The 14,634-nt window shown below is 36.0% G+C and overlaps 1 protein-coding gene across 1 annotated transcript; it reads right to left on the minus strand.

Moving 5' to 3' along the window:
• Positions 1-8,223: 8,223 nt before the first annotated feature.
• On the minus strand, positions 8,224-11,484 carry LOC148950488 (uncharacterized). Its single transcript, XM_089091878.1, has 2 exons — positions 11,257-11,484; positions 8,224-8,862 (listed from the first exon to the last, which is right to left on the minus strand). The coding sequence occupies exons 1-2, from the start codon at positions 11,482-11,484 to the stop codon at positions 8,224-8,226; spliced, it is 867 nt and encodes a 288-aa protein (XP_088948004.1).
• Positions 11,485-14,634: the final 3,150 nt, after the last annotated feature.

Here is a 14,634-nt window from a genome sequence, read left to right on the forward strand (position 1 = left end):
CTAATTGAATCTTTTAAAACAAGGTTCATAGAAACGAGTGTTTCCGAGAGGCTAAGAACAGACGTAGTGACATTCAATACCTCAACTAGTATCAGGGTATATGCAGACAACATTTGTCGGTCTGTATGCTTACAGTTAGAGAAAGTTGGAAGTGACGAGACGGTAAGAAAAGTACAATTGCATACTTTTACGCAAGGGTTAATAAAAAATCTATTAAGACTAATATTATGAAGAAAACCAGAAAATCTAGAGCAGGCTATTATCTTAGTAGAAACAGAGGTAAAATTTGACGAGGCCATGAAAAAATTTGATCAGATGCCAATAAATAGCAATGAAAACCAAAAAATGTAGACTATAGAAGGGGGCAAAAGCGTGTTAGCTTTGGGGAGCCAAATAGTGAAACAAAAAGGCGCGAGGAAGGCCGAAATCTCCCACCATGGACTGACCCCGGCCCATTTGACGACCAATCCCATGGTATTAGATCCTTAATGACTTGGAATACCAAGTATTAAGGGCAGCCAACCCCTCCTTCAGAGGAAAATAGTAGAGCAAACAGTGGAAAACCAAGAATATACAAAAATAGCTATAGACCCCATGCGAAAGGGCAAATCACCAGGAAATATAGGAAAAGATTCAATTGCTGTTATTGTGGCAAACCAAATCACTATGCAGCGGAATGTTGGAATGGAATTCATAAGGAAGGCCAGGGATACAAAACAATATACCAATTCAAAGCACAGGGGGGGGGGGCAGAAATTGGCCTTGAAATCATAGGGTAAACAACACCCAAGGTCAAAATAGTAACTCTAGAGAAAACTGGGAAATCCCCGAAAACATTTGGTCAAACAGTTGGCATTTAGACAGAGAAACCAGCTGATAAGGGTCGACAGAGCTGAACCATTACAAAGACCTCTTTATAGTTTAGAATGTTGTGATGCAGATACAAATAATAATAATCTACCGATTTAGCGTTGCTTTAAAATTGAGTGTTTCCAAAATTTACTGTGTTTACCTAATACTGGTGCGTCCAAATCACTAATTCGAGAGGATGTTTTTAAGAGGTTTTCTCCTAGTGTAAAAAATCGCGTAAGCAGATGCGAGAATACCCTGACATCAGTAACAGGTCACAAGCTGACAATTTTGGGGGAATGTCCATTAAACTTTAGCACAGGGGATAGAGAAACAACAGTAAAGGTGATAATATGTAAACAACTAGCATTCTTGTATTCTAGGAGTAGATGCTATAAGAAAATATGGGATCTTGTGGAACCCTAACTGATAAAATAAGCATAACCAGCAAAACGAAACTAATAGGCAAGTTTGCGTGACAACATATAAAGATAGTAACAATTAGGGTTATAACTTGAAAATGAACGGAAAATTCACAATAGAAGGGGAAACATCAACCCAAGTGTTAGCAACATTAAGCACAAAAGAAGGAAACAATAAACTATGGATGCCATAATAGGGGGGTATAACCTCAAAGAATATCCCACAATTTTCGTGGAAAATCAAATTTTTAAAATTGAAAATGGTATCACATATTTGAAATTGTCAAATCTAAGTGATAATAAAGTAAAGCTAAACCAAATAGCACTAGGATTTGCGGAAACGATTTCAAATGCAGAAATAAAATCACTAAGCAGCTCAGAATTAAGCGTAAATTTTACTAGCCACGAGCAAATGCTGTCGAAACCGCAACCGGAAGAAAGTATGGAATTACAAAAACTGATTTTTTGCAACAGTTTAATTTAGTAAATTTACCGAAAAATAAAAAAGCCCAGGTGGTAAATATTCTTTGGGACTTTAGATGGACATTCGCAAGACACAAAGCAGATAACAGATTAACTCACTTAATCACGCACAAAATACCAGCACGGGGCCCTCCAATTAAAAAATATCACCTTATAAAACACCATATCATTTAAAACCATGGCTAGATGACCAAATAAAAGAAATTGAAGAAAAGGGTATAATTAAAGAGAATGTTAGCAAGTGGTGTTTTCCACTCGTAATAGTCAGGAAAATGACAATAACTGGAGATTATGCATAGATTTGCGCTAAATGCAGTCAGGGTAAAGGATGTTATGCAATTACAACGAATTGATACGATAGTAGATCCCTTGGGAGGTTCAAAATAATAAACTAGTTTTCACCTGGTAGCGCGATACTGGCAAATAGCCTTAGACCCAGAAACAAAGCACATGGCAACAGTAATCTTAGACAATGGAAGAACGTTTACATTTGAACATATGCCTTTTGGCTTATCATTTAGTTCAAACTGCTTTAGTCAACTAATGAATTTATTGTTACAGGATAATGAAACAGAAAGAAAAAAGATACATTGGCTTACTTATATGATGTATTATTGTTTACTGAAAACCTGGAAGACCATTTAATTGGACTTAGAAGAATACTGAGAAAATTCGAAAGAGCAGGGGTAAAATTAAAACCAGAAAAGCTAAAAATAGTAGTACCAAAACTGCTTTTCTTGGATATCTGATAAACCAAGGTACTATTTAACCAAATACGGAAAAATTTACGGTCATAGAACAATTACAACCACCAAAAGATCAAAAAAGTGGCAGATCAGTGTGTGGATTGTTAAGTTATTTCCGACGATATATTAAAGATTATGTGACAATAGCACAGCCTTTGACAAACCTTTTAAAAAAATCCGGCAAATTCAAATCTCAACCAGACGCGATAAAAGGGCTGGATGAAATACAAAGGCAATTATTAAAGTTGCGAATACTTAAACTACAAGATTTGTCACAAGACTTCTGTTTAAAAACAGATGGTTCGGCGCACGGAATTTGGGATATATTATTAAAATATAAATTCTGAAGGGGTAAAATCAATGGTCCAGTACGCCAGTAGGTCGCTGACAGAGAAAGAAAATATTCAATGGTGAAAACAGAACGCCTATCAGTTGTAGTTTTTACAGAATATTTTCGCCAATTTTTACTTGGAAAAGAGTTCACTTTAGGCGTAGATTAAAAATCGCTGATTTGGTTACATACGATGAAAAATACTTCAACGAGGCAAACAAGATGGATTCTACGTCTGCAAGCATATTCATATACCCCAATATATATAAAAGGACGCACAAACATTATACCAGATTATTTATCACGGAACCAATATATGGAAGGAAATTTGATAACCACCATCCAAGACGACCTGGTCAGGGTGGAAATATTATCCAATGACAATATTTCGAATCATCAAGATAAAGATGATTTTTTTTTTCAGCCATTAAAATCCTTTTTACTAAAGGGAACAGAGCTACCGGGACACTTCCAACGGTTTTTGAAAGACTTAGATAATTTTGATCCGGATGAGAGTAAAAATATTTTCATAAGATATTACAGAGTGCTACAGGAGTATAGAAAAACTGAAGTAAAAATTATTCCAGTAATTCCAAAATCACTAGAAGGAGAAAAATTACAGATGGCACACGCAACAAGTGGCTGTCACATTTGAAAAGCAAAAACTATTGGTAGAATAAAAGGAAATTTTTATTTTTCGAAAATTTACTCAAAAGTAAAAACTTTCATACAAGACTGTCAAGAGTTTGCCAAACAAAAGTCGTCACCAAAGACGCCTAAGGCTGAATTAGGTCAATACCCAACCCCTTCAAGGGTATGAGAATTAATATCTATAGACATTTGGGGAGTAGGAAGAAGTTTACCAGTTTCCGGGAAGGAAATCGGTGTGTATTAACCATAGTCGACCATTTCAATTCATGTTTGTACGCTTTCTCAATGAAATTTGAAAAGGCAATCACTATAGCAAAAGATTTAGTAGACCGACTGTTTTTGAAACACTGGATTTTCCCGCGAATCTTACCTTAATGACAATGGGACATGCTTTAGAGCAAAATTATTAGAGGAAATTACGGAATATTTAGATATAAAACGCCGGTATACTTCATCGTATATGGCGTCAGCTAATGGAAAAATTGAACGAAACATATTTTAGACCTATGTAAACATTTTACAGATCTATATTCCAGATCTATATTTGAGATCTATATTACAGATCTATTAAAACTATATAGAACATATTACAATCTGGATCTATATAAACAGGAAATGATCATGTGTATGAAAAAAGCTATGGAACAAGTTAAAGACAATTTGGAAAAAGCGAAGACAGCACAAAAAGAAAAATATGACAGAAAAAGACAAAATAAGACTAAGTATTGTTTAGGAGACTTAGTCTATGTACACAAAAACAACCTAGAAGGACCAAGAAAGTTAAAGCCGAAATGGGACGGACCTTCCAGAATTATAAAAATTCTACCAAATAACTTAAACTGTGTTTTAAGGCACTAGTATATAGAAAAAAAAGAAATAGTACAAGACAATAGAATAAAAAAGGATTTTACTCGAAACCATGGAATTTAAGGCCCATCTCTTTAGATAAAGAAATAGTTGAAACAATTGCACCAGTATATATCAGAAGGCCATATGAATTTTATGACCTTTTTAACCACCACAACAGCTGGGAGAGATGGAAAGAATATTTGGTTCAGTCTTGGCTACAAACTTTCCACAACCAGCAAGAGAAAAGGGGCAATGTTCAATTGAATACTAGCGATGAAAGTGACAGAGAAGAGTTCCAAAGACAACCTACTGGTTCCAAAGATAATAAACCATAAGTTAAGTCCAAAGAAGAAGAAAAATTCGAAGAAACCCAAGAATTGCCTGAATTTTATACGCTAGACTCGCCTACAATCTTAACACAAAAATGGTTGATGGAACAAACGCCATATACCAGACGCAAGCTAATAGAATGTGAAACCCATAACTCTTCTACAGAAACGGATATAAATAAACCTTGGCCCTCGTTAAGAAAAACCACTTTAAGCGAAAAACCATGGAAAAAAGTTAAGAAGCCAAAAATGCAACAGCAAGTTCCTTCTTCAGCAACAAAATTAACCAAATCACTAATAAAAAAAGCCGAGTGTCAAGAGGAACAGAGGCTTAAGGCATTTGACGAAGCAATAAAACCTGGCTCAAATTCGGAACCTTGTATGCCACACTATAGAGACCACGAACAAACTTGTCAATATTATAAAGAGGAGAAACAAATTTTGCTTTCCGATATAGTGCATGCATGCAAGGCATATTCCAAAAGGTTTAACGTCGAACCTAAGAATGTTTGAACTTTGATATTATCAACTCAGTAAATGTCTTGTTTTTTCAGTCCAATGTATGCAGTCAAGACCAAGTGAATCCAAAATTCAGATCAGGAAACTGAAAGAGGCAGAACTAGTGTTGCGCCCTGTCGCTTAGTATTTAAATAAAATAATAGTAACCGTTGGAGAAGTAAATAACGTCAAAGTTTCCTTCATAATACATTTCCTCAGTAAAAATCATTAACGTAGAACTTTTAACCCCTAAAAAGACATAGCCTAAAGATTTGTTAAACGGTTCCCAGAGAAAAAGGAACTCGGATCTAAGTGACGTTACAGCTTCCTGTTCACAAATAGCAAATTTGGAGTGAGCTCAATCGCTGCTGGTCTCTCGTTGTTAAGTACATAGAATGCATCAACTGACCTTTGAACCTCTGAGGTAGCATCTACAGTCGAATTTGAAAAAAATCTTTGACGGAAATTAAAAATAATAATAATAGGAAAGGCAGCAGGAGTTTACAGTAAGTTGACTACATTTACAAGCTGGCTGTGATCTTATTATAATTATTAGAAGATGACGAATGAATATTTACCCAATAAGGACAGTATACATAAGTAATATCCGTAGATAAAATTTGTCACAATTTTGAAAAGTATAGTACGGTAAAGCACAACGATATTTCGGGCGTAGATAACTTCACATATATAGATAAAATCACAACACAAAATTAACAAAAATAATCAGGACGAAGAAAATGCAGGTGAATGGCATAAATGATAAGACTATTAGCATTTAAATATTAAAACTGCTTATTCTCTTATCATTTGGGGGATCCACCAAACTAACCAAATTTATTTCAGAAATTAGGATCATATTAACCTTTAAGTTGGAGATAATAGTCAATATATCGAAGTAGATATTTTGGATATGACAATTATGATCGTGATGAGTGGCTTTGAAAGAGAAACAAATCGAAGCTACTGCTACCAGGATCGTACAAGTCAAACCCTAAATAAACAAGTGAACTGGCAAAATTACACTCAATGACTTTATGGAAATAAGACAGAAATTAAACTAAGGAAAAAAGGCCAGTGCGAATCATAAAAAGATATAGGGAAACCACATAAGCTCCGATTACCCCTACCGCAAAAACAGAATTTGTGGTGATCTGAACATTTTTTTTAGGAAAGTTACGTACACACGAAATAAATAGGTCCACGATGAAAACCGCAGATAGCATACACCACACTCTAAGCTATTAGCATTGCCAATGAAATTATTTCTCTTTATTCTTGACAAATAAGACCGTAATTAAAGCTAAAATGAAATTTGCAACCAGTATATCGTAAAAATTGCATTTGTATGAACAAATGGGCACACAATTTGATTAAATAATGATCTAAAAATTAAACGGAAAATACAGTGGCTACAACTAGATTTTTGTTAGCCAGACGGAGGTAAAGTATAGAATTAAATGGAGCCGGCTAAACTTCGATATACGTGCATATTAATCCGACCAAATTATACTAAAACGAAAATTTTGTACTAAATTAGTACAAGTAAGTAGAATATTATGCTAGGTTACACCTAGTAGCCACAGGTGTAATCTTGTCCGTTATTAATTAAAAATACTGAAGTTATGCTTCAGGTGAGATGGAAAATTATGCTGTTCATGTGGGAGTCGTTTTTTGAAAAATGAATAGCATGGCATAAACAATTATAAAAGGCACATAGATAGACTAAATGACCTAAGTTGAAGTTGAATTTAATGAAAGACCACTAAAAGTTGGGAAGTTAAAGTGAAAATAGTCATGTTCACTTATATATCTTAAAATAAACTACTGTAAGCCATGAAGGAAAGATATATTCCCTGCAGAAGGGCCACTTTATTTGATAAGAGAATAGCCCAAGAGAAAACTGTTGCCACAAATATAAAGTATTGCTATAACTAATTAATTGCTGTGTGTATGCTCATAACAGTCCTTTTGGTATTAGCTGTCAGACAAGAGAACCTGGAAATGTATATTGAGCAACTTGAAGAAACTTGTGGTAACAAACTTTAGATGCAGGCACAAGTACGTTGATAGTGTCATAACAGGTAAAAAGGTGAATGGCTAAATTTCAAGTTTATCAAATCTAAGCTGCAAGCGGAGCCTTGTCCCAAAAGGAAATTAAAGATGAAAAAAGAGATTACGGGTGGAGACGTTATTAAACTGTCTCAAGTACCTAAAATATGAAAAGAATTAGGAGAATAAAAAAAAATTATAAAAAAAGCGACACAGAGTAAGCTAAAAACAGTTGCTGACACAACTAGGTTTTTCGAAATAAAACAAAGAAAGTTGTAAAACAAAGATTCAAAAAAAAGAAACGCGAAAAATAAATGTTTAATCGTATATGAAAATGTATATAGTGGTAACAAATGTTAGTGAGGAAATATATAAAATAAACTTATTTTGCAAACCGTTAATTGTTATGAAAATTTTATTGTATAAAATTGTAAATGTATAAAATTGAATTGTAAGAACTGTTGCTAAGCCTTTAAATAATGGCAAGTCATAGTTCTCAGTGATAATGTATAAATCTATTTGTTAGGGTACATTTTTCCTTCATATTTTTATTTATTTATTTATTTATTTTTTAACCCGTCACTACAAAAAAGCAAAAAGACGGAGTGCAACATAAGAGAAAAAAAACAAAACAATACAGAACAAGCACTTAAAAGCACTACATCGACACTACTGCCGCAGGAGGGACGACCACTCGTGCGACAGCCTTGCGTTAAAATTGTTGATCTGTTTTCTAACGGCCTGACATGATTTTGTAACTTTATAATGAAGGCTAATATATGAGTTACGCGTCCACATAGGTAATCTCAACAGATACTTCGCATAACGAAAGTAGTAAGACCGAATTTGTTGAGTGTCAGATTTCTGGAGCATTCTCCAGAAAGGTGCAATATACAGAATATGCGGCAGCGCTGTTGCGTTGTACAACCTAGCTAAAATTATGCGATTAAAACGGAGTTTTTTTGCCAAAATGTTACCATATGACGCTAAAATACGCTTTTTCAGGTGGCTAACTAAGAGCAAGCAGGTAGATCGCACACAGGGAGGCCCAAATAAGTTAACGAAGTCACTGGCTTAACGGTAATATCACCAAGTCTAACAGATACATCAATCGAATCATTCCAATTAAAAAGAGCAATCTCAGACTTAGCTGCGTTGAAACTAAAATAAATTTTCCGGTATTCCATATTTAAAATTTTTAATTTCTCTTGGACGCCTGAAATGGTCCAACAAGACGTAAGCACATCATCAGTATAACAAACTAGACTTAGATTCAAACCGCGAACAATGCATGAACATTCAATTTGCAATTGTGGCTCTATTATGGCATTGTTGAAAAAATCAGGTGAAACAATAGATCCCTGTCTCACTCCCTTATAAACCGGTAAAACAAGATAAATATCACTCAGACCAGGAATATAAATACGGACTACGAGATTTCCATATAAATCACGATACGCTCCTATCACCGAAGGGCTGACCCCCCTCTTATATGCCGAATATAAAATATATTCGTGGACGAGTGAATCAAATGCACAGTGCACATTGTGGCTACCAAGAGCTAGAGATTCACTAGCTGCATCAGCATCCAAAAGTATAGCACATAGAGCTGACAGGACATACCCACACCCTAGTCCCTTCTGAAAGCCAACCTATCCCGAAGGAACTTAACATTTTGACCGAATTTCATTGCATGTTAGCAACTCAAATAACTTACAAAAAACATTCGACATAGTAATGGGTCTATACGAACTGCAAAGGGGTGAGATTTGCCTTGCTTTAACACGGGGATCAGTTTACCTTCACATACAGATTTTGGCACTATTCTAGTGAAGAATATCATTTGGTATAGTGAGCTCAGGTCGTTAATCAGAAGATCACTACTAAAATCAACAGCAGCCCCGGAGATACCATCAGTACCCTTACTGAATTTCTTTTTCAATTTCATTATAGCAGAGAAAACCATACTTCGTCTCACGACAAAATCACTATTTGCATGGCACTGTAAGCTGTAGTTAAGCTTTTCAGCATGTTCTACACTAAGATTGGAGGAGGGAGGCGCAAACTCTCGGCGGTAATGGTCTTCCCAGAAATCTTCACGAGGAACAGAATCCGGCGTAGCATAACGTTTGGGTCGCAAGGCATGTTTCCACAGGGCACTAGGATTTTTCTTCACGCTTTCAGAAAAATTGGTTATGCAATCGCACCTGTGCTTGTTTAGAGCTCTGGCAAATACACGGTTTGCGTTTTTCCGGACAAAATTAACCCAGCCTGTTCGTGGTCTGTCACAATCAAGCCAGACTTGGAACCAAAACGTAGATTTCTGACATGCAGACTTCAGTTCGGGGTTCCGGAACCAACCTTGAATTCGCGTTCCACGCCTGATTTTCACTGTCGGCACAGCAGATTATACGCCACATTTAATGGCATGGCAAAGAAAATCACAATAAATGTCAATAAGCTTACGAGCGTCGTCAAGGGAAATATCTGCAAATTTTTGTAAAAGAAGGAAAGGGATCTTAATCTTACGAAGAATTGTATCACAGACCGATTGGAAAGATGATGCGTCTGTCTTTTCCCACTCTTCCTTGACAAACCAGACCGGAATCTTGGCTGTCGGGGCAGCAGCAGAAATATTTACTTTGACTGTTATCGGAAAATGGTCAGAAGTGTATGTTGAAGAGAGGACTTTCACTTGGCTTTGAGACAGATTTCCCGATGCTAAAACGTGATCGATGTTGGTAGTGGCCCCCGTATGATGAAGATAAGGTGCGTCACGATTTTTCATTAGAACTTCTAGATCACTGGTAAGCTGCAGGATAAGATTTGATTAAGTTGAGGTCAAGTCACGTAAGTCACAATTAAAATCCCCGATCAGGAGCTTATCGGGCATAGCATTGCAGCTAACACATTTTGCAAGAGGTTTGGCCGCAAGAGCAAAACATTTTTCAGATTTTTCGGACTTGTAATCTGTCGGAAGGTAAGTGTTAATAACAGTCAAATTTGTAATTTGCATAGCAATATGATTGGCTGAGGTCTCCGCGAGGACATTGGGAAGTGCTTTGCAAGCTAGGGTAGCAATGCCGCCAGAGGGTCTGCCGTGGCTTAGAAGGCATTTGGCTGGCGAAAAAAAATAACACGTGGGAACCAGGGAATTCAAGGAGGTCCTTATTGCACTCAATTAGGAAATGTTTTTGCAAGAACAACACGTCTAGATTCCTCAAGAATTCTTCAATTACAGGGCGCTTATTAAGAGCATCACCATGCATATTCCAGGAAATGACGCTAACTTCCATGGTTAGGCTTCTCTGCAATCACTTTTTGGTTTTCAGGGCATCTTACGTAATAGCAGGTGTGAGACGCCGAATCACAAGCTACACAACGCATCGGCTTTTCACAAGGGCTGTTATTTGATAAAATGTGTTTAGGACTCTCGTATCGGCCATAGATACTTCATTTGTAAACGAAGCGGCTTTGCCCATATCAATTTTTATGGTCTTTGTAACTCTTTAGAGACAAAAAATGAAGTTTACCACATTTAATCATTCTATTAAATCCCTTGGTGTGATGTCCACTGCACGTTTGAGGTCAGCTATGGCTTTCAAATAGAGTTCAAATGCCTTTGCAGTACCACAACGTATGACCTAAATTAGGCCCATGAAGAGAACCTTCAATTCCACCTCTGTAACATCACGAGGCACTTGCTTAACGATACCAATGTATGATGGGGCCTTTGCACGGGCTTCTTAAGTTCGAACCAGCCTTTGTTATTTTTTCGGCGGTGCGATTGGCGGTGTTTTTGTTCTTAAAAAGCAGCTTAGTTTAAGTTTTAAAAAGCTTCAGTTCAACAACTTCATCACAGTCATTTTAGTACAATTTGGAAATAAACTCCTTGCGGGCTTTGGGAGTTTTCAATTCATGTGGAAAGTTTTTTATTACTGCTGCAGTGTAGGATAACGGTTGGGGAGGGGGGACGGAGGTTTTGCAGTCTGGGCTAGTAGTTGACTGAATTTTTGTTGGCTTTGCGATTCTATGAATCCGTTTACCTTTCTGCAAATCTCATTGACACGGGTAATTACGACTGCACTGATTTCGTCTGCAGTTGTAGGAACTTCTTGTGGGTCCACTATTACAAACTTTGGAAGCTTACATTTCTGATCTTTCACCGCCGAGACCATTGTACGACATAGTTCTTTAACGTTATCTTCATCTTTGACTTTCATAGACAACCGCTCGGAAGTGCGTGATTTCAAGCAGCAAAGCTCAGGCTTCATTTATCCTGTCCATTTCATGGAACTTATCTTTGAAGTCAATTACTTGCAATAACATATTGCCATTATCCAGCGAACAGAAAAGAAATTTCAACAGCGCCGAATAAACAAATTTTTCGCTCAGAGTATATCTGTAGTTCATAAGGCCAAAACGCTATCAAATATCATTTAACGGGTAGCAGGTAAACACAAGCCGGAGACGGTCCAATTTCGTTATGAAATAAATATACAGGTATCAAAAATGTGATGAGAGAAGTAAGTGAAGTGTTGGAGGCCGTCTACCTTGTCCCCGCAATTTAAGAGGCAAGCCCAGCGGGTACCAAGGCTCTTGCTAACAACTCTCCACCCCTCTTCTGCTTACTTTTCTTTCCCCACCTCAATCTCAGCGTAATTACCTACGAATATCGTATTATTAGATTTGCGTAATAAAATCTTCTATTGACAACTTTTAACCGGTAATACAGAGCTACATTAATTGTTCCCAGGGGAAATCAAAGCTATCAAATAACCCAGCCATAGATAAGCTAATTAAGTAAAGTGTTTAAATAAGCGTCCACTGGGAAATTACTCACAATGTAAAACTGGGGTTTATCCAAGGAAAGAGTTTTTTACGCCACAAGCTCTGGATCAAGACTCCGAACTCTTACATTTCAATGAAAGAAATTCAAATGAACTTTGAAAAATCAAGAGAATGTAACTGTGAGAAGGTAAACGACGACAAAACACTACTGAATTATTCCAACTCTTGCATTTCAACGAAAGAAATCCAAAATGAACTTTGAAAAATCAAGAGAATGAAACTGTGACAAGGTAAACCACAACAAAACACTACTGAAATATTCCAACTCTTGTATTTCAACGAAAGAAAACCAAAATGGACTTTGAAAAATTAAGAGAATGTAAGTGTGACAGGATAAACCACGACAAAACACTACTGAAATAATCCAACTCTTGCATTTCAATGAGTGAAATTCAAAATGAATTTTGAAAAATCAAGAGAATGTAACTGTGACAATGTAAAACATAACAAAACACTACTGAAATATTCCAACTCTTGCATTTCAACGAAACAAATGCAAAATGAACTTTGAAAAATCAAGAGAATGTAACAGTGACAAGGTAAACCATGACAAAACACTATTGAAATATTCCAACTCTTACATTTGAACAAAAGAAATTCAAAATAAACTTTGAAAAATCAAGAGAATGTAACTGTGACAAGGTAAACTACAATAAAACACTACTGAAATATTCCAACTCTTGCATTTCAATGAAAGAAATTCCAAAAAGAACTTTGAAAAATCAAGAGAATGTAAATGTGGCACTGTAAACCACAACAAAACACTACTGAAATATTCCAACTCTTGCATTTCAACGAAAGACATTTAGAAATGAACTTTGAAAAATCTTGAGAATGTAACTGTGACAAGGTAAACCATAACAAAACACTACTGAAATATTCCTAAGAAAAAATTTAGAATTTGTAAAATTGGTTTAAGAAGGATATTAAGAAAGGAACTTGTTCTGAAAAGGAACTTTTGAAAAGTATTGCTTGATCTTGGGGTGTGCAAAAAGTCGTAAAGTAAAGTTGTGGTGAAGAAGATAACTACTTCAACTTGTAAAAATGGTTTAAGAAGGACATTAAGAAAAAAACTTGTTCTGAAAAGATATAATAAAGCCTTTTGGAAAGTATTGCTTGATGTTTGGGTGTGCAAAAAAGTCGTAAAGTAAAGTTGTGGGGAAAAAGATAAGTACTGCAACTTGTAAAATGGGTTTAGGAAGAAAATTACAAGAAGAACTTGTTCTGAAAAGATATAATAAAGCCTTTTGAAAGGTATTGCTTGATATTAGGGTATTCGAAAAGCCTTATAGTAAAGTTGTGAGGGAAAAGATGAGTACTGCAACTTGTAAAATTGGTTTAGGAAGGACATTACGTAAAGAACTTGTTCTGAAAAGACATAATAAAGCCTTTTGAAAAGTATTGCTTGATGTTGGGGTATGCAAAAAGTCGTAAAGTAAAGTTGTGGTGAAAAAGATAAGTACTTCAACTTGTAAAATTGGTTTAGGAAGGATATTAAGAAAAGAAATTGTTCTGAAATGCCTTTGAAAAGTATTGCTTGATGTTAAGGTATCCAAAAAGCTGTAAAGTAAACATGTGGGTGAAACGGATGGGTACTTCAAGTTGGAAAATGGGTTTAGAAGGGACATTAAGAAAGGAACTTGCTCTGAAATGACTTTTGAAAGGTATTTCTTGGTGTTGAGGTATCCAAAACGCTGTAAAGCATAGTTGTGGGTGAAAAGGATGGATGCTTCAACTTGTAAAATGGGTTTAGAAGGGACATTAAGAAAGGAACTTGCTCTGAAATGTCTTTTGAAAGGTATTTCTTGGTGTTGAGGTATCCAAAAAGCTGTAATGTAAATTTGTGGGTGAAAAGGATGGGTACTTCAAGTTGGAAAATAGGTTTAGAAGGGACATTAAGAAAAAAAGTTGCTCTGAAATACCTTTTGAAAGTATTGCTTGGTGTTGAGGTATCCAAAAAGCTGTAAAGTAAAGTTGTGGGTGAAAAAGATGGATGCTTCAACTTGTAAAATGGGTTTAGGAGGGAGATTAAGAAAAGAACTTGTTCTGAAATGCCCTTTGAAAAGTATTGCTTGGTGTTGTGGTATCCAAAAAGGCAGTATAGTAAAGTTGTTGGGGAAAAGATGAGTACTGTTAGGGAAAACATTAAGTACTTCAAGTTGGAAAATGGGTTTAGGCGGGATATTAACAAAGGAACTTGCTCTGGAATGTCTTTTGAAAAGTATTTCTTGGTGTTGAGGTATCCAAAAAGCTGAAAAGTAAAGCTGTGGGTGAAAAGGATGGATGCTTCAACTTGTAAAATGGGTATAGGAGGGACATTAAGAAAGTAACTTGCTCTGAAATGTCTTTTGAAAAGTATTTCTTGGTGTTGAGGTATCCAAAAAGCTTTAAAGTAAAGTTGTGGGTGAGAAGGATGGGAACTTCAACTTGTAAAATGGGTTTAGGATGTACATTAAGAAAATAACTTGTTCTTAAAAGATATAATAAAGCCTTAAAAAAGTATTAAAAAATGGGGCGGGGACTCTTTGGGGGCCTGGGGGGACCTTTAGGGGTCCGGGGGGCCCTTGAGAGCC

The sequence above is a fragment of the Artemia sp. Qi Xiang Cuo genome, chromosome 7 (genome assembly GCF_049724085.1).
Source record: "Artemia sp. Qi Xiang Cuo chromosome 7, ASM4972408v1, whole genome shotgun sequence".
NCBI classification, from domain to species: Eukaryota; Metazoa; Arthropoda; class Branchiopoda; order Anostraca; family Artemiidae; genus Artemia; species Artemia sp. Qi Xiang Cuo.

What these genes read in the sequence shown, in the direction of transcription:
- LOC148950488 (XM_089091878.1), bottom strand. Translation starts at nt 11,484, where the DNA reads ATGAAGCCTGAGCTTTGCTGCTTGAAATCACGCACTTCCGAGCGGTTG. An exon ending in TCAATGAGATTTGCAGAAAG is followed by an intron (nt 8,863 to 11,256) that starts GTAAACGGATTC and finishes CCTTCGGGATAG; the next exon opens with GTTGGCTTTCAGAAGGGACT.